The sequence below is a fragment of the Phyllobates terribilis genome, unplaced genomic scaffold (genome assembly GCF_046119375.1).
Source record: "Phyllobates terribilis strain yellow unplaced genomic scaffold, ASM4611937v1 Scaffold_7__3_contigs__length_470593459, whole genome shotgun sequence".
Taxonomy (NCBI): Eukaryota; Metazoa; Chordata; class Amphibia; order Anura; family Dendrobatidae; genus Phyllobates; species Phyllobates terribilis.
The window spans coordinates 65,868,885-65,890,081 of NW_027362767.1; the positions used below are offsets into that span (position 1 = coordinate 65,868,885).

The 21,197-nt window shown below is 41.7% G+C and overlaps 1 protein-coding gene across 7 annotated transcripts in view; it reads right to left on the reverse strand.

Annotated features, from left to right (window-relative positions):
* Nucleotides 1–21,197, reverse strand: part of SYNE2 (spectrin repeat containing nuclear envelope protein 2) — a 327,838-nt gene that overhangs the window by 55,678 nt on the left and 250,963 nt on the right. For all 7 annotated transcript variants that reach the window (XM_073638692.1, XM_073638693.1, XM_073638690.1 and 4 more), the window contains exons 78-87: nucleotides 20,418–20,614; nucleotides 19,760–19,892; nucleotides 16,616–16,798; nucleotides 15,264–15,410; nucleotides 14,741–14,917; nucleotides 13,478–13,633; nucleotides 5,801–5,947; nucleotides 4,857–5,027; nucleotides 4,165–4,298; nucleotides 3,827–4,031 (exon numbers count right to left, since the gene is read on the reverse strand). In XM_073638692.1, the coding sequence (XP_073494793.1) occupies nucleotides 3,827–4,031; nucleotides 4,165–4,298; nucleotides 4,857–5,027; nucleotides 5,801–5,947; nucleotides 13,478–13,633; nucleotides 14,741–14,917; nucleotides 15,264–15,410; nucleotides 16,616–16,798; nucleotides 19,760–19,892; nucleotides 20,418–20,614 (1,650 nt within the window). The remainder of the gene's footprint in view (nucleotides 1–3,826; nucleotides 4,032–4,164; nucleotides 4,299–4,856; nucleotides 5,028–5,800; nucleotides 5,948–13,477; nucleotides 13,634–14,740; nucleotides 14,918–15,263; nucleotides 15,411–16,615; nucleotides 16,799–19,759; nucleotides 19,893–20,417; nucleotides 20,615–21,197) is intronic.

Below are 21,197 nucleotides of genomic sequence, written 5' to 3' on the forward strand. Positions count from 1 at the left end.
GTTGCAACCTTCAAGAGGCTAACAAGAAGTCCAAGAAGTATTTTGACAGGAAACGTAAGGAGGTTTTGTTTACTGTGGGTGACATGGTTTGGTTGTCCTCAAAGAACCTGCGGTTGAGGATTCCCTCTAAAAAACTGGGTCCTAAGTTTGCGCGTCCATTTAAAGTGCTTCAGGTTGTTAACCCGTCTGCTGTTAGGTTGGATGTCCCTATTTCCTGGAAGATTAATCCTGTTTCATGTTTCCTTGTTGAAAAAGGCTGACGTATCAGATAGGGACGTCACTGTCACAGTTCCTCCTGTGGTGGAAGACGGCGAATATGAAATTTCTCATATCTCGAATTCTAGATGGCATAGAGGGAGATTACAGTATCTGGTCTCCTGGAAGGGTTTCAGTCCCGAAGACAATTCCTGGGTAAGGACGGATGATGTCTCTGCTCCTAGGCTTCTTAAAGCTTTCCACAGGAGGTTTCCTGATAGGCCTGGAGGATCCAGAGGATCCTCATAAAAGAGGGGGTACTGTTAGAACTCTCCTGTTTGTTTTTTTCCATCTTGTGTTTTGCGGTCACGTGACCATCTGCCTTTATATTCCAGCTCCACCCTTCTGGTTGTGCTGGACTTCAGTGTTTCACTGTTTCTCTAGCCTGGTGCTTCGGTGCCTTTCTCTGTCAAGTTCGCTTGGTCCTCTGGGACCTCTAGTACTTTTTTGTCAGTTTGTCTTTTGTTTTCTGCAACAACTTCTGTTTAGGAGGTGTCCCATTTTTGTCCCAGTTCTTAGTTCTTTTAGGGACCCCTCCCTTATTTCTATAGGTCTTCGTTCAGACTAGCCGAGGACTAAGGCGGGTCTGTTCACTAGGAACAGGCAGCCCGCTACATCGTAGGGATTCAGCTTAGTCTTAATGTAGGGACAGCTTTCCCCTATCTTTCCTTAGTACATGTTGCAGATCATAACAGTGAGACTTTGCATAACAAAACGATAAAAATAATGTTATTAATAATAATAATAAAAAACTAAAGCGATGCTGTAACTTTAAATAATTTGCTGTACATTAATCTCTTCCATTAGGTGGTGTGACAATTCTTCCACCCAGATATCTCTACCCCTGGAGGAGGCTGGACTTCGCACACTGCCTGTGACATGCTAGGTGCAGCTGCACCGGGCGCAGTCTGCAGCGTCTCCTGGGCCTTTTATTGTGACAGAGCCCATATTGGACAGCGATTTCCACAGTATGTTGGACAAAAGCCGTATTATTCTCTAGACTCTGCTAGAGTTAGCGTTTTCTCAGGGAAAAATAAAACAATACTCCAAGGGCTTTACTGGGTTTCTTCTTTGTACAAGTGGGTGACAATTTGCCATGTATTGGGGAGATGACTGTCTCTAAGGGCTTGCGCATATGGTGGGATTTTTAGTCCTAGTACAATCAGACAAAACATCGGATTGTACTCGGACCAATGTTAGTCTTCGGGGCCGTGCACATATCAGATTTTATCCTCGGACCGAAGCTGCATGCCAGAGTTCGATCCGATATTCAGATCGCACTCAGTCATGTATGTCAATAAATCAGTGGTAATCATCAGACTGCACTCAGATGACATCTGAGTGCAGTATGATTTTCACAGACTGACAAAAAGGAGAAGATGAAGATTTTTCTTTCTACACTTTCTCCTCATCCGAGAAAGTCAAAGCACACTATGATCAGAGTTTGATCAGCAGAGTATGATTTGCATAATCGACCTGATACTTTCGGAAGAGAGACTACACGGTCATCTGCATCTGCTCTTCAGACATCTGGGTCAAGACACTTCAACCAAACATGTAACTTCAAATTAATTTTCGCACCACCAGCGGAGAGGGTCCCATCATAAGCTCCACACAACAACTCAAACACAATCTGGAACCAATACTTAAAGGGTAACTAGCATTGTAAAAAACTTTTAACATGTCAGAAGTTTTTAGTGGTTGGGAGTATTGAGGCTCGTACCGTAAATCAAAGAGTCAGAAGCAAGTGCTGCGCCCCTTCATCTTTGATCGGCCTCGGCTCTTCTCGGAGAGCAAATCAAGTGGTGTATGGAGTGACAGAAAATTTAAAGACACAAAACCACATTGGTCAAAATTTTTGATATGGGGAACCCCTAAGGGTACATTCACACTGCGTATTTTAGACGGGTGCATATTTTTTGCTGTATGAAGACGTTTCAGGAAAACACCGGTTGTGTTTTCCCTGAAGCGTCCTTTTTGACATCTTTTGAGGCAGCTTTGACACCGGCGTCTTTTTTTATTTTACTTTCTATATATAAATCCACCAGAAGAATGGACAGGTCACTTCTTTTATCTGTTTCATGGCTTTCAAAGCCTTAAGTGGTTCAAAGAAGAGCCAAAAAGACGGAACATGCGCACAGCAAGTCGTTTTTACATTGCAGTGCACGGTGTTCATTCTTTTTTAGTGCTTTTTCGGGCAGGTTCCAGGCAGAATCCGCCTAAAAAAGATTTCATGCGAACATACCTTTAAAGGGCTAGTCCGGGGATGTTAAACTCAAACACACAGAGGGCCAAAATGAAAAACTTGGACAAAGTCACAAGCCAATCAGTATACAGTATAATGGGCCCCACATAGTCCTCCATACAGTATAATGAAGCCCACATAGTCCTCCATACAGTATAATGAAGCCCACATAGTCCTCCATACAGTATAATGGGCCCCACATAGTCCTCCATACAGAATAATGGGCCTCACATAGTCCTCCATACAGAATAATGGGCCCCATATAGTCCTCCATACAGAATAATGGGCCCAATATAGTCCTCCATACGGAATAATGGGCCCCACATAGTCCTTCATACAGAATAATGGGCCCCACATAGTCCTCCATACAGTATAATGGCCCCACATAGTCCTCCATACAGTATAATGGCCCCCACATAGTCCTAAATACAGTATAATGGGCCCCACATAGTCCTAAATACAGTATAATGGGCCCCACATAGTCCTCCATACAGTATAATGGGCCTCACATAGTCCTCCATACAGAATAATGGACCCCACATAGTCCTACATACAGTATAATGGGCCTCACATAGTCCTCCATACAGAATAATGGCCCCATATAGGGGTGGTGGTTCTGGTGTCGCTCCCTGAAGGCCAGATTTGGCCCACGGGCCACAGTTTGACATGTATGGGCTACACTGCACCCGGGCAAGTTGTAAGTGATACTGGAGACCAAACCAGTCACTTCAACAATGCTTTAATGCAATACCAGACAACCAATGGAAAGGTTACAGAGCAGCCATGTTTATCTGGTCCCTGATTAACCTCTTTAATGGTACTTATCATAGACTGTTACTTTGAATTATTTTAATAAAACCACAACTAATGGGACCATAATATGCTTCTTCCTTCCATCTGCAGTCCAGTAATTACAGCACTTAGTCCACTGTAGCCAAGTTTCTTCCCAAGCAGGTGTCCAATGGTCTCCTGTGACCAACTCTTTCCAGGACATGCAGTCGCCTCTGCTGGGGAAGCTGGACATCAGCTTGACGTAACTCCTGCTTTGTTTGGAACTGGTTCCCAATCTCTAATCATGAATTGTGCTCCTTCTGCAACTGCTTGGAATATTTTCTGCATTATTTGGGATTCGTATTTAGACAGCAAGTCACGAAGGCGACATCGAAACCTCAAGCAGTGATTTTCAGATATTTCAATTGCTAGAAATTGCAAAATTTCTAACCCGACAAATGTTTTAAAACATGACTGATTTCCTAGCAGGACAGTTTATATTTATGGTACTTTTGAAAATCTCCCATTCATTCTGTATTTATTACTTTTACTTACTTTTACATCCTGGATCCTTTGTTCTAAGGTGTCGCTTACTCTGTCTTCAGAAAGTTTAGCATATAAGAGCTGTTCACACTTTTCTTCCACTTGTTCTATATGTGGTGCCAGCGCCAAACAAGATCCAGTGTAATCCTTCCATACTTGTAGCAAAGAACCAGCTGCCCTCAGATGTTCAGTGAGTTCCTCACCTAAGGCGGCCCACCTGTCATTGCAAAAATGAAAAAATCAGCTAAAAGTAACCTATAGGGTGGAGACAGACCCTCCATTAGTCATATTATATTTTTCTGCTAAATATTTCTCCACCTAAAACACATATAATTCTGGAAACCACTGACCTTCCCTGAACGTCTCGGTGCTCCTGCTCCAGGATGTCCATAGCTGAAAGACCACAAAGAGATTTTAAGCTGTCCAGAGAAGCTCTCAGTTGACTCCATTTTTCTTCATGAAGTTCAGTTTCTTCTTGAATGGTCTACAGGACATTATAAGGAATAGACTAGTAAACTACTAATATGTACCGCCTGCAAGGCAAAATTCACTTATTCATTTGCTAGTGATCCGAATGCAATATTCACTCATTCATTTGCTAGTGATCCGAAGGTCCACCGGCCCAAAAATTAGCACTATGGTACAAGTTTATCATTGGAGCCCTTGGCAGTATTATGTAGGCAGTGTATGACACCTAACAGCGGTATAGTTCCAGGGACAGACTTGAGTTCCTTAGGCACACCCTCCATCTACAATTCAAGTGTCCATCCCCCATTCATTTCTTCTTAAACCTATAGCAATGCCCGAGCGTGACATCTCATTAATAAGGCCAAATTGGTAAGAATCAAGCCAAGCAAAATGGATCCTAGTGGTCAATTATGGCTCCAGTGTCAGCTGAGGTTGTTTTCTGCTGGACCTCTGAGGTCAATTTTGGTGTGAGAGCCTGTGCCCACCAGTGGATCCTCTGCTAGTCTTTGGTATTATTTGGGCTGTATTATAGCGGTATGCATATAACCATGCACAAATCCTTGTGGATACACACCTGTAACCTCTTTAACCGTTGAGTCAGACGGTCCATTGATGAAGACGGAGCAGACATTTGGTCAAGAACATACTGAAGTTTGACAATCATCCTCTCCATCTGTCCAAAGTTTTCATCATAGTTTTTCCAATGCTCCAGCACTGAGAGCGTGGATGTCTTCAGCTCTATAACCTGCAAGTCACATCAGGCATGAGAATAGACAAACACTGTCCTGTGTCCAGAACATTAGCTAAAAAAAATATTTTTTAGTGTCATCTTGTGATTGTCTATCTTCTGAGGTTTCGTGCTAGAAGCAAATGCTCAACTTGGAAAAATTTCTGTACTATTCAATGAACTTGAATGTTTTAAAGGCTGTTTATATCTTTACACAATTTTTTTTTATTGTTTAATAATATTCATTAAAAAAAATTCTACCATTTTGCTGTGGCAGAGTGTCTGTAAGTCCTTTATGTAGCTGAAATCTCTACAAAAAGGTTACAAATTTGTCAGAACTCCTGCTTGTTCTGTCATCTCTCTCTGATCTCCCCTCCCTTCTCTTAGTGTTAGAGATAGCAGCAGGGAGGCTGTTATAAACAGATCTCCACAGCATGGAGAGGGGAGAAAGTATGTACATTCTCATGGAGGGTAGATTAAACAGACAGAAAGTACATTAGGAAGAAATAAGTGAAGGATAAAAGCGGTGCTGATATATAAAGCAAATGCAGACAGCAGTACCCTGTATACACACACACAAACCTATATCCAGCCTATATTACTGTGAGGGACACTCCCACAAGTGAAAAATCTGAAAATTGGATCAGGATGTAAACTACATATTATGGGGGTCTGAAAATGAATGAAGGACTGAAACTTAATGTAATTTTAATAGTAACTAATATCATACGTAAAATACTTTTTTCTCTGTGTCAAAAAGTGTCTATAGCCTTTAAAGCTGAAATCCTCACCTGTCTAGCAACTTGGTCCCTCTTTCTAAATAGATCTTCTGTTGTCAATACACCCTCAGTAGGGACATTTTGGCCTCCAGCTGCCATGTTGATTACATTCAGTTCTTTAATCCCATCGGATTTAGCTTTCAACTGTTCCTCCAGCACCTATAGTAATACAGAATTACTTTATTCTTACAATTGTACATTGCTGGTGTCTAAAAAGAAAAAAAACAAAATGTTAGACTAAAAAACACATCTGATCCTTATGTAGAACGCCCGATCCAATTATCCAATGTTAGTGATTTAGTTACACTTTTATAATGTCTTCAAAGAAAGGAAGAGTAAAAAGAAAAAAATATGTATTTTTACAGGAAAGATTCTTAAAAATGTGAACAGACGATAACATTTCATTGACATTTATTTCCAAAACAACCAGTGTTTTACGAAAGGAACAAAATATCCATCCTCGACCACTTTACACAATTGCCGCCTTGGTTGTTCTGTACTCAAAGCAAAATAATCTTCAAGTTCAACCTACGGTCTGAGAATCCCTTCTAGAAGCTGCGGAGCTGACACTCTCACAGACTGCAAAGTACAAAAGTGCCTTTATTCGGAAACACAGTCAAAATGTAGCTCCCTTAGGCCCAGAGGAGTAAGCAGAAGAAAAGTCCCTCTTCTCCTCCGTGCACACGCTGGGATGTCAATCATGCCACTGTGGGCGTGACATCAGCCCACTGGTGGAAAGACTGACAGCAGTCCCAGACTAGACTGGAGACAAGCGTACCGGAATTAAGCTTCAACATATTGCAGGAGTCATTAGTGATCATACAAAAATTATTAAAATTGGTATTAGAAGGCTGATAAAGTGCTGCTAATACCTCTGAGGGTTAAATCCTGATCAGGTTCTGTATAAACTCCTACAACATATCAAATGTCACAGAAGTCAGGATAAAAAAAATCATATGAAATCAACGCATAACACCCTTGGAATAAAGACAAACACTAAAGTGACATCACAACAATAGAACACAGCCTAGAAATAAAGACATAAAATTGTTGTATTAGCCCAATAGAAGACATTTATAAATTAGGACTCAGTCTATTATGATTTCATTAAAGTTAAAGATAGCTTCTACAGTTTATTTTGAAAGTCACTAAGAAAACATAACAAACCCTATTAATGAGGGCACAAGCTATAGTGACATCATCATAACAGGACACAGCCTAGGAATAAGAAAGTAACACAACTGTGACATCATAACAGAACACAACCTAAGAATAAAAGCATATACGGTACTACTGTGACATCATCATAACAGAACACAGTCTAAGAATTAAAGCATATACGGTACTACTGTGACATCATAACAGAACACAACCTAAGAATAAAAGCATCGCTACTGTGACATTGTGGCACCCCAGGGGTCTGGTTTTCCACAGTAATGTAATGTTATGTCTGAGAGCAGGTGGGAGGTCCTTTGGTCAGGGATCCTGTGCATGCCACACCTCCTGCCCAGTCTTGGGAGGGGAAGAACTTCCCCTGTATAAACCCTGGGCTGAGGCAGGGTTAGTCAGTCAAGGAGAGTAGAGACAAGAAACAGTCACAGGAAGAAACAGCAGAAGCTCAGTGGGAGCAATACTACTACAAGTCAGGGGCTGGCAGCTGCAGAGCTCGCCCTGACTGAGAAGCTTTCTTACCGGACCCGGCGTCCGAGGCTGTGGGGACTAACTCTTACCCAGCAGCAGAAGCCGACCGGCAGGGGATTTCAGGTCCTCAGGCCCAGAAACCCGAAGGCCCGAGTCACCGGCCATACGGGTGAGCACCACACGGTACACTCAGGGACGTGGGCTACTTATATCCGCTTCTAGCAAGGTAGCCAGAAGAGTACAGTCAGTTTGGGAGGCCTACAACTCCGCCTGGCCAGGGGAGATCCCATCTGCTCAAGGACTGACCAGGCCCCGTTCACTAGCAAGTACTCCGGGAAGGTCTATCGTTGTTACCAGTAAAGACCCTGAATTACACCGCACCGTCTCTGAGTGGTTCCTGCTACCCCCATCATCCACATCTGCTGCCCTGAGGCCGTACCCCTCCCGTTGGGGGTTATACCATCTACGCTGCACCATCCATCCACCGGCCTCAGCGGACTGTCCTGCAGCGGCAGCTCCATAGCTGCATTCAACGGGTGGCGTAGTCGTCCTGCATCTACCGCTGTTACATCGCCGCTCAGTTTGACTCCCTGGGCACGGACCGGGTCACCGCCACGAGACTACAACCCTCAAGAGATCCGGCTCCGGGTAAGCTCCCGCGTGCGCAACGCAGCGCGACACAGGCCCAGGGGCGCGTCAACATCATCATAACAGAACACAGTCTAAGAATTAAAGCATATACGGTACTACTGTGACATCATAACAGAACACAACCTAGGAATAAAAGCATCGCTACTGTGACATCATCATGACAGAACACAGTCTAAGAATAAGAACATGCACTACTGTGACATCATCATAACAGAACGCATCCTAGGACTAAAAATAAACATTATAGTGACATCATTATAAGAGAACACAGTCTAGGATTAAAATCTAACACTACTGGGACATCATAACAGAACACAGCCTAATAATAAAAGTATATAATTCTGTGACATCATCATAACAGAACACATCTTAAGAATAAAAACAAACACTATAGTGACATCAGCACAATAGAGTATAGCCTAAGAATAAAAGCATACAGTACTGTGACATCACCACAACAGAACAAAGCCTAAGAAAAAAAGCATACAGTACTGTGACATCATAACAGAACACAGCCTAATAATAAAAGTATATACTACTGTGACATCATCAAAACAGAACACATTCTAGGTATAAAAACAATCGCTATTCTGACATCATCACAATAGAATTTAGCCTAAGAAAAAAGCATACACTACTGTGACATCATAACAGAACACAGCCTAATAATAAAAGTATAAAAATCACTAAAACTACTGTGATATCATCCCAATAGGACACGGCATATAAGTGATGGCACAGGTCATTTCTATTGTGACTTAATCACATTAAGATCATAACATAGGTAATAACGTTGTGCTCTTGCAAGTGTGACATCACTGGAATACTACACAAACTAGGAATAAACACTTTCCTGATATTATCGTAATAGAATACAACTTATAAGTCATATCACCGCTGTTTAACAAAAAAAGCTAGTCTTGCTGTTCAGAGCTACCAATCACAATGGGGCTTTGTGATTGATATCTCACATCAAAAAACCCATAAAAAATGTGGAACCCCTATACTATACTGGGAAGGCAGTGTCCCTGCATATTAAGATGAGTAATTATTTATGAACTTTAACTCTATATGCACTTTATCTGAAATATCTACAACTATAGTGGGAGGTATTGCTTCATCTATGCATACTTCATACTATATGAACCTTTTTTTTTTTTTTTTGCAAGGGAACCTGCTGTTATATCCCAGCTTGGGGAAGTTATTTATCTATATATTAGTTTGTAATTTTGGAGTACTACTATCACCTGGTGATTATACTGCTAACTGCAGCTAGTTATTAGCATATCACCTGTTAATGTGAATATGCTTGAGATGAATTAGAGGATTCAGGAATCATCTTATATTGTACTGATGTCGCCTCAACCGGGGATCTTTTTTGAATCAAAATAAATGAGTAATATATTCTAGCGGTACTCTTAGTGGCTAATCTTGCTATTATGATCTATGACTGTTATATAAGAATAGGCTTTTGTGAGAGACTCTGAATGGTTGGGTCTCTCTGGACTACATGTCGTCTTGTTAGACGTTATAGCCTATAGCTTGATGTCTTTCTATATATCCATCTGAGCTAACATCATTTGATCATCTTTTCACAAATTTTATGTCTATTTCTATGTTATACAGTATTTGTTTGTGTGCCTTAAGGCAATATTTTAATATCTAGTAAAGGTTATCTTTTATGAGTTTTTTGATGTGAGATATAATTATATACCCATGAGGTTATCCTATTTCTGTAATCTCTTTGTGATTGATAGTAAAAAAAAGTCAGTTTAAAGATGTTTTTTGTAAATGTTACTCCCATGTCCCGGCTCTAACATCAGCTCCCTCGCGTATCTATTGCCCCGGACAGCTCCTTTTGTTCCTCTGCACATTGGGTTACAATGATAACCTCTGAGGTCATGCTCTCCGGTCTTATGGGCTGCCTCTGGTGGTGGCACGCTGCCTGAATATTCAGGTAGTTGGTGTGATAGCCTTTACTTCAATGTATTAAACTGCTGATTCCTATTGTGTGCCATCTAACATACACAGCTCTGCTTTGCCTATTGGCTCGCCTACATCACTTCAAGTGAGACTCCTGAAATACCCAGCTCTGCTGTGTCACTGGGCTCTGCTACTCATTGCAAGTAAGTCTCCTAAAATATCTTGCTTTGCTGTGCCTCCGGACTCTGCTTCATCTCTACAAGTTAGTAACCGGATATATCCAGCTCTGCTGTGCCTCTGGGTTGCGCTATTTCACTGCAAATGAGCCACCTAACATAACCAGCTCTGCTTTGCCACTGGGCTCTGCTATATCACCAAAAAAAGAGTCACTGCCCATACCCAGCTGTGTTACACTGCTGAATTCTGCTACATTGCTAACATGAGTCTCTCAACAAATTCCATTCCATATGAATAAAGACCAACACTATTGTGATATTATAACAAAGAAAGAACACTACTTATAAATGAAGACATTATTGTATCATCAAAATAAACAAAGAAAACACTATCGTGACATCATCCTGAGACAATAGGAATAGATACAAACTCTATTAGGACATCACCACAATAGCACAATTGATGTCATCACTATCGAATACAGCGTAGGAATAAAAATAACCTCTACAATGACATCACCACCATAGAACACAGCCTAGAAATAAAAAATAACTTCGACAAAGACATCATCCCTATAGAACACACCTTAAGAATAGAAATAACCTCTATGGTGACATCATCACTATTGAACACAGCCTAGGCATAAACATAACCTCTATTGTGACATCATTACAATAGAACACAACCTAGGAATAAGAATAACTCCTATGATGACATCATCATTACAGATAATGGCCTAGAAATTAGAACAACCTCTATGGTGACATCATCACCATAGAACACAGCGTATGATTAAAAAATAACCTTTACAATGACATCATCCCTATAGAACACACCTTAGGAATAAAAATAACCTCAACAATGACATAATCACCATAGAACACAGCCTAGGAATAAGAATAGCCTCTATGATGACATCATCACTATCAAACATAGCATAGGAATAAAAACCTCTATGGTGACATCCTCACAATAAAACACAGCCTAGGAATAAGAAGAACCCCTATGATGACATCATTACTATAGAACACAGCCTAGGAATAAGAATACCACTATAATGACATAATCACCATAGAATACAGCTTAAAAATAGAAGATAACCTCTACAATGGCATCATTCCAATAGAACACACCTTAGGAATAAAAATAACCTCAACAATGACATTATCACTATAGAACACAGCCTAGGAATAAGAATAACCTGTACGGTGACATCACCACTATAGGATAGGGTATAGCAATAAGAATAACCTCTATAGTGACATCATCACAATAAAAACACAGCCTAGAAATAAAAATAACCCCTATGGTGACATCACTAAACAACACAGCCTAGGAATAAGACTAACCCCTATGGTTAAATCATCACTACAGAACACAGCCTAGGAATAAGACTAACCCCTATGGTGACATAATCACTATAGAACACAGCCTAGAAATAAGACGAACCCCTATGGTGAAATCATTACTACAGAACACAGCCTAAGAATAAAGACAAACTCCACTGAAATATCATCACTAAAGAACACAGAATTATTATAAAGACAAACACTGCTGTGACTTTATAATAGGCCCCACATAGTCCTCCATACAGAATAATGGGCCCCACATAGTCCTCCATACAGAATAATGGGCCCACATAGTCCTCCATACAGTATAATGTGCCCACATAGTCCTCCATACAGAATAATGGGCCCCACATAGTCCTCCATACAGTATAATAGGTCCCACATAGTCCTCCATACAGTATAATGGGCCCCACATAGTCCTCCATACAGAATAATGGGCCCACATAGTCCTCCATACAGTATAATGGACCCCACATAGTCCTCCATACAGTATAATGGCCCCACATAGTGCTCCATACAGTATAATGGCCCCACATAGTGCTCCATACAGTATAATGGGCCCACATAGTCCTCCATACAGTATAATAGGCCCCACATAGTCCTCCATACAGAATAATGGGCCCCACATAGTCCTCCATACAGAATAATGGGCCCACATAGTCCTCCATACAGAATAATGGCCCCACATAGTCCTCCATACAGAATAATGTGCCCACATAGTCCTCCATACAGAATAATGTGCCCACATAGTCTTCCATACAGAATAATAGGCCCCACATAGTCCTCCATACAGTATAATGTGCCCACATAGTCTTCCATACAGAATAATGGGCCCCACATAGTCCTCCATACAGTATAATGGCCCCACATAGTGCTCCATACAGTATAATGGGCTTCACATAGTCCTCCATACAGAATAATGGCCCCACATAGTCCTCCATACAGAATAATGGCCCCACATAGTCCTCCATACAGTATAATGAGCCCCACATAGTCCCCCATACAGAATAATGGGCCTTACATAGTCCTCCGTACAGAATAATGGCCCCACATAGTCCTCCATACAGAATAATGGGCCCCACACAGTCCTCCATACAGAATAATGGGCTTCACATAGTCCTCCATACAGAATAATGGCCCCACATAGTGCTCCATACAGAATAATGGGCCCCACATAGTCCTCCATACAGTATAATGAGCCCCACATAGTCCTCCATACAGAATAATGGCCCCACATAGTCCTCCATACAGAATAATGGCCCCACATAGTCCTTCACACAGTATAATGGCCCCACATAGTCCTCCATACAGAATAATGGCCCCACATAGTCCTCCATACAGAATAATGGCCCCACATAGTCCTCCATACAGAATAATGGCCCCACATAGTCCTCCATACAGTATAATGTGCCTACATAGTCCTCCATACAGTATAATGGGCCCCACATAGTCCTCCATACAGAATAATGGCCCCACATAGTCCTCCATACAGAATAATGGCCCCACATAGTCCTTCACACAGTATAATGGCCCCACATAGTCCTCCATACAGAATAATGGCCCCACATAGTCCTCCATACAGAATAATGGCCCCACATAGTCCTCCATACAGAATAATGGCCCCACATAGTCCTCCATACAGTATAATGTGCCTACATAGTCCTCCATACAGTATAATGGCCCCACATAGTTGTCGGAGAACGGCCTTGGACTAGTCATCTTACACACAGTCCTCAGCAGTTTTCACAGTAAGATTTCTCTGAAATGCCGCACATACACGGCCACAGTAACGCTGCCAGACTAAGATGAGATCCCACTCATGACCAGGAGGTTTCACTTTAAGCAACACACGGATAAACAAGAAAATACACAAAAATTACAGGAGGAGCGACAGAAGGTTTGGGCAGGAGCGGTATTGGACATTTATGATGGGGTCGTCAGTACTTACCGTGCACTCTGCTAACACGCTCTCAGCAGCTGTTATACTCAATGGTCTTTGCAATTTTTCCAGTCTTTTCTGTTGGGCATCAAACCAATTTCTTACCGTCTGCCTCCTACTTTCTTGGTCTGATCTGTTCTCAAGAGCCTGCTCCAAGTGTTGTATCTGAAAAGAGAGAAGTGCTCCAGTCCTCACCACGTCTCCAGCACAGAAGCACAAATCCCCAAAACCTAGGACGGCTATTACAGCTGAGTGACACCGAGGACCCGTCCATTGTATCTACCCTTCTATGTAATGGAGAAAAAAAGAATAAAAACAGAAGTGGGATTTTTTTTTTTGCAAAAAGTGGACTTTCCAAAAAGAGACCGACTTCAAAAAGAAGAAAATCAATGCGACTCATTCCATAATTAGAGGTATTAGCGCTGAACTCCTACATGGGGTTGTCTGGCTTTCAAATGTTATTTTTAAAGAAATTTGGGACCCTCCTTTATTAATCATTGGAGTTACAAAGAGCATCTATGTCTGTCCATTGTACAGTTCCAGTAGGAACTTTGTAATTCTTTATTTCTCCAGCAGGGGCAATGTTGGTAAATTAGATACTTGCTTCTTGCTACTCATTCAGCTCATAAACCCTTAAGGTGTGTCCTGCCTTTTTTTATCCATGAATAAAGTATAAAATAATATTCATATGTAAAATTACACCATAATGGTAGTGTCAGGTGTGACAGACAGTCGCCCTGCAGTTGGTTGCAGAAAATCTCTTTGTTTTTGATTACAGACACCTTCTTAGATCTGTCTCACTCTAGGACCCAGCTGCTACCTCCCCTCCTGCTAATTGACACCCAGGCCTGGGTATTTAAATACTTTCTGTTTGCTACAGGGTGATGCCTGTGATATTCACATGTTCCCTTGTGAAAGCTTGGAGCTATTGCAGTCTGCTTACTTCCTCTCTGGTGTCAAGGAGGACGTTTGGTGTAATCTTTCTAAAGTTGGCTCAACCTAAGTGTTTGTTTCCCTCGTTGTCTTTAGTTGGTAGTGGGGACTGACTAGTGCTCATCCCCCCTTCCCTTATCCAGGCACAAGCTCTAGGAAATAAAAGGGTTTAGGTTCCTGTGCGGCGATTGGTGAAGAACCAATATGGGGACATTAGATATTAGATCAGCCTAGGAGGTCTCCACTCCCCCTTTCCCTAGTGTCTGAGCTCTCTTCCCCATTTCCCTTCGTGTTGCACTTAGTCTTTCCTACACCTTGCGTGACAGGTAGACATTGTACCTTGGCATTGATATTTCCAAGCATTTGGTTCCATTGTAAATTCAAGGACCCCAGGAGTTCGGCAAGCTCTATCCGCTCATAGCGTCTGCTTTCCACATCGCCCACACTCAGCTGGAGTAATGACTGGTTGACATAATCGACAATACACTGCTTATGGCTCATTTCTCTTCGCAAGCCCTGCCAAAGGAACAATCCTTTAAAATAAAGTCTTGCTTACATCATACATTCAGAACATATGTTTATGGTGGTTGAAACTCTATTTTACACTTTTTTCACTCCTAATTCCCCGCTTCCCTTCACATTGTCAAAGCATCAAATGAAAAAACTCTGTCTGCCCAGAGCCACCACTAGGGGGAGCTCACTGTATATTGATGTATACAGACACTGCTTCTCTGATGAGCTCCCTCTAGTGGAAACACTATGACAGGCAGCAGGAGAAGCAGCTCAGTCCAAGGCATGTTTCCACCATTTGCCATATGGCTCACTGGTAGCATTATGGTAGGTACATCGCTGATGGACGCACCTTATATCTCTGAAGACGGCTTCGGATGTCGGCCGTGGTTGTTGGGATATCCTCTATAGAATTAAGTTGTCTTATCTCGTTGTCTTCGGTCATCCAGTCCATTAATTCTCTGATTGCGTCGAGAGATGGAAGTTTCTCCACAAGTTGCTGAAAGACCATTTTAAAACCTTATAGATCAAAGTTACACACGGTGAAGTTGTGAAGTGAATTATTGGAAAGGGTTCTTAACAGTAAGAGCAGGGACCCACACGTCACACAATTTGATCCTCACCCACATTTGCATGCCATGCCACTGTACCCCATTGTAAGGAGTTTCCATCCTTCTTGACATTTGAGAACTAGAGCAATTCCTCAGAGATACTGAGGCATGTGAAATATATGGCAAACTATGACGGAGGTCTTCAAGGTTCCAGCTTGCTGACATGGTTAGGGGCATACTTACCAACCATTACCAGACATTTAAGCTCTACCCTAGAGATGCTACCCAAAATTTATGGAAACTCCTCAAAATTTTGCTAGTTAGAGGGTTCTGCACAAATTGCGCCCATTTTCTGGAGCAGTTCTTGGGGTTGTTTTGGAAAAATCAAGACTTTAACAATTAAGAGAGATGGTTTAAGGATTTTATCATACTTGCGAGGATCACTGATTCCTATGACATCCAAAATTGGCAACAGAGAAGTAGCAATGGTGGAGCACGAAGGTGAGGATGCAACTGAGTAGGTCCCGTCAAGGATGCCTGTACCACAAATGGCACATGACAGATGGGGTCTGTAAACAATCAGCATTAGGGACCCGAAGCTTTAAAGCATAATTAAACCTTTTTTTTATATTTCATTGCCCTTCAGACTTTGCAATGTTATGATTTATTTTCACATATTTCATTTGCTTCCTTCTCTAAAAACACGCTGCTTCAATGCCCATTTCATGCTCCTTTAGAAGTTGCTTTCATTTGCTGTACACTATACAAATACAATTAGAGTACAGGATTTCCCTGTCTGAGCCTCTCTGCTCCCCATTGCCATCAGACAGAGGAATTTGTATACACAGACCTGGTTGGATATCATCTACAGATCTCTGCTGAGCAGCAGATGGAAGCAGCTTCGAAAGGATCGTGATTTGGGCACTGAGACAGCACTGGAGCATAGTCTTTTGGAGAGTAAAACAAATTAAAGTAATGAATTATATTACCAAAATTCCTAACCTACGTACTAAGTTACACCTTAGATTATAAAATATCTGAAGGACTAAGCACTAAAGGCAATTAAAAAACAATTCACCCAAGAAAAATCCTCAGGTCCAAAATAAGAAAATGGTCCACCAGGGTGGACCATAAGTTAATAACATCTCCTTACTTGCTGCATCTTGTCTTGAGTAGCAGGCAATGCTCCTATAAGATCCGTCCAACTTTCTTCAAACTTCGTTAAACTCAGTTTTAGGACTGATGTGTCAGATTCCTTCAGCCGGAGAAGCTGGTTACCAGCGTTAACTACTGAAGTCTTTAAAGAAGATTTCTGGTCGATGTCATTTGTAAATTCCTACAAATACAATAAAATAGAGAAAAAAAAACACCATAAACACTTCAGATACACAGACCCATGTGTAAATACCTACATTTGAATTATATTAGCAGTGGAGGCAGAGTGTGTTGATTTTGGAGGAAGCAGTGACCTACTTGTGAATATATTTGTAAGGTCAGGGCTTTATGTATCAATGTATTGCAGGGATGAACACTCTTGCAACTCATATAAAATATCACAGCAGCGTGGGATTAACATGTTGATCTTGTGGGAGGCAGTGACCTTTCTAAAATATTGGTAGGAGGAGTGCCACACGATATGGGACAATGTCATAATGTGAGGTGAGGAAAAGAGTGGAGACAAGCGATGGTCACCGGCTGAATTGAATATGAGTGTTTAAAGCGGTAGTCTCAGGATCCCCATCTTCAGGAGCACACTGCTCCCCTCCTTCCTGATGAATGACTGTGTGGACAGCTTATCCTCTGCAGCGTCAGATAAGCGCGCGGACACTGAAGCTGGCAGATCCAGCATGCTTCAGACCAGCGCTTGCAAGCTGTATAGCAAAAAGCTTACAGGTCCTTTCCTTTCCTAGGAAACCGTCCACTACAAAAGGTGGCTGGTAACCTTGTCGATGAGCTGTAAACTGTAGAATTAAAATTTCCTCCATTCTTGAGGTGAGGCTTTTTAATCAAAGTGGTTTGTTTTTTCAAGCACTTTGCAGTTTTAACCACTTAAGAGGAGACAATAAATGATAAGAAGTCCACGACATATTTTAGGAGACGATGATGTTGATCTTTTGTCAGGCAGTGACCAATTAATTCCACCTCTATAGGGAATTGATTAAAAATTTCCAACATCTTTTATACTTTTTCTTCCATTAATTTTCTAGTACACCGACTTCGTAGCTGTGCACACTTTCCACCACTTCCCATAATAACCGCATCTCTATGACATCCACGCCTTTCAAAATATCTTATGGCGAGACTATTATCATTAACATCTGGTAGCGGTTGGGTCCATTCTTGGAAACGTTTGTGCTCTATCTCCTGCAGAAAATTGAATTATTTGAGCTATTCTTGTATTATTTTTCAGTTTTCTGTCGTGTCGAGAGTTTTTGGTTGTGGGAACATTTTAGAATGTAAGAGTTTGGTTTAGGATATGAGCAGATTTAGTAAATCATGTCAGGAAAGACCCAACAGAAATATCAGTTTGTTGATATCTGGCGTGCGCTGAGGCTGTAATATTTGTACTGGATGCTCTGAGTGCTGAGTGAGAATAAAGTGAAAATCCTTTTTTCCTGGAAACCACCGGAGAGTTAACCGCGAGTTCAGACAGTAGACCAAGAAGCCTTCAGACTAAGTAGACCAGAAGGTGCGAGTACAAAGGTGGACAACATGTCCACTTGTACTATGACAGGTCACCTCTCCAAACTTCATCTGTCCAGAAGAGGAGCTATGAGGCTAGGGTGAAGGGGAACGGGTTGGGTGCTCAATCTTTGCCCCAGGTGAAGAAAAGCCTAGCCACATCTCTGATGGACACGGTCTACACACAATGCAGTGTGAGAAAGTTTCTGCATAAAAAAAAAGCTTAGAACTTATTTTTTCCAAAAATTGTTGCTTCACCTGCACTAGCACTGTAGGAGGGACAAAATTTATAAAACATATTAAACTTCTTTAAACTGTCTGGGAACTGGAGGTATGAGGTTTTCAAGGTCTCCAATATTTTTATACAATCTCTGAATGAGATGAAACATGGTCTCCTAAATTAAAGGAGTTGCCTAAAGATTGAAATTCAGGAGCACAATGCTCCCCTGCCTGCTGCTTGCCAGGGGAGGAGGGGTGTGCGCTCCTGAATTATGGACAATTCAGACTAGCTGCTGCTCCAAGCTATGTGTTCTCCATCGCTGCTAGGAGAGGAAGTTTTGCCTCTGCGGAATCAGGAGGACCACAGCGGTACTGAATCTGGCCGGACCAAGCTATCCGGCCAGCTTCGGAGCAGCGCTTGCAAGCTCTATAGTAAACCAGCTTGTAAGAGCTGCGATCCTTGCCAATATGACCGGCCTCAACTGATACACAGAGGGGGGCAGTAATCTAGGAAATAGACAAATAACAATAGAATTAGAAATTCCTCCGTTCTTGAGAATATAAATTATTTTACAAGCACTTTGCAATTTTAACCATTAAAGAACTTGGGAATAACCTTTTATTAACCCGCAATACATCCATTTTGTTCTTATAATAAAACAGTATAATTCAAAAGGTGGGCTGTGCCAGAGACCTCCTACTAATGCTAGTCTTAAAAGGATCATATGACCGAATGAATGCTAGACTACTTCAGGTTACAAACATCATATCTTAGAATTATAGGAATTATCAACTTTGGACAGTTGCTACTTTTTGGAAAGGTCTGTTGATCCTGCTTACAGGAAAACCTGGTAGTAAGTATTCCATTTCACTACAGCACCCCCAGAGGTGAAATGAAGAATAACACAGCGCTACTGCATATCAATAAGTTGTCTGTGTATTGCAGGGCAGGACACTTCCTCCACAGCGAGATACGTCCTTTGAAGCTCTTCACTTCAGCAAAGAGATGAGCACTCTCCTAAATGGGGGGAATCCCATCTATTTAACAAGAATAGGACATATGAAAAGAAGATTTTGGGTTCATACTTTAAAATCTCTTTCTCGGAGCCTTCGTTGGGGGACACAGGAAACCATGGTTTAGATCTGTCCACCAATGAAGCGACAGAAAGGTTTTCTAAATTGGTCAACCCATTTGAAGAGGTTTCCAATGACAGATCTGCTCTACCCACAAAGCTAAAAAGGAGGACCCCCCGATGAATAGATACAGTTGGGAGAAGATTTATGGCCATGCTTGGGGTCCATTCCATACAAGGTCGGACCTCCAATAATCTAACAAGATAGTTCTTAACGAGGGTTTACTCTAAGTTGAATTATTACGCCTTGTTGGTTGCCTTACAAAAAAGTTGTCCAAGTTGTTTTTGACGGTGTCCAACTTCTGAGAAGCATCCAGTGACTGCATCCTGCTACTGCTCAGCTTCTGCCGGGCAGACTCCAACCAGGCCGATAATTCAGACGAGTCCTTGTTGTAACTGAAGGAGAAAATGAGACAAAGAAAAAATTGAGCATAACACAATCTCTGTGTATAAACAAGTACATAAAATTGCCGTGTCCTGGCGTACACCCTCTGAGCTATTATGTGCTATTATGTGTCTAATGGAAAGCTAAAAGAGGATGCGGCGGTGGGATGACTCTCGCTCATACGTAGTCATCTCTTTGGCAGCAGCTTCTTAGTACTCAGTTGTTTGCATTACCGCCATTCATGAATCCACTGTTCCATTCATTAAAAAACAGAGAAACGTTATGTACTTTTTAAGCCATAAAACTAAACTCAACCTAATCTTCCATGGCCGTATCTATGAAAAGTGGCCATTATAATTCCTTCGGAGAATACGAAGATTTAGATAAATATTTGATTTCCTAAAATCGGAGAAACGTTTCCGATAAATTTGTATTTTTCCATAAGGAATAAAAACGGATTTTGTGTTTTTGAAGAATTTGAAACTAAGAATTGACATAAGGTATAAAACACCATACAGGATCTCAGGGATTCCAACCTGGTCAGATGGCTAATGAGAGACTCCAGTCGGTGCAGTTCATGATTGACTTTCTTGGATAGTTGTGACCACTGCTGTTCCATCTTGTTAATCTGACCCTCCAGTCCTGGGCAAGCCACCGCGCTTTGTAACTTCTTACCAGCCATAAGAGCCTGGCTCAGTCCACATTCATTCTCATCAATATGCTTCTGGATTTTCTGGAATTGTAACACAAAGAGTCGTTAATAGAGTCGAGCAAAAAGATTAGCAGAATCCTGGTCCACCGGCCACATCCATACTCCGTGGTTGCCAGACAAGAGCCATCGGCAAACCACTCCCTTCCTACGGCATGCCTGGCTCCTCTTCTAATCAGTAGAATGACACAACGTCGTCATTGTGGCATGTATGGCGTCGCACCAGGCCTACTAGTCAGAAGAGGTGCTGGGGATCCTGGCAGGTAGACGGAGGGTTGCAGGGATCCAGTGCGGCAACTGTGGACTACCAACGTAGCCGGTGCCCCTATTAATCTCTTTTGTCAACACTTTCCGTTAACATTTTTATTGTACTTCTAGTTAGTGTAAGGTTTGCAATACGATATCTTAAGAAGGTTGACTTATCTGGCAATTAAATGATCCCTGCCACCTTTTCTATCAGCTGTTTACTATTACAAAACATATAAAGACCCAAATACGCTTTAGATTAAATGTGGCTAAGGCTGCCAATTTTGGCAACTATTTGATGTGCATGGGGGTCTTCCAACTCTCCCCCGACACTTGGTGAGATGAGAATCGGGCAATTTGA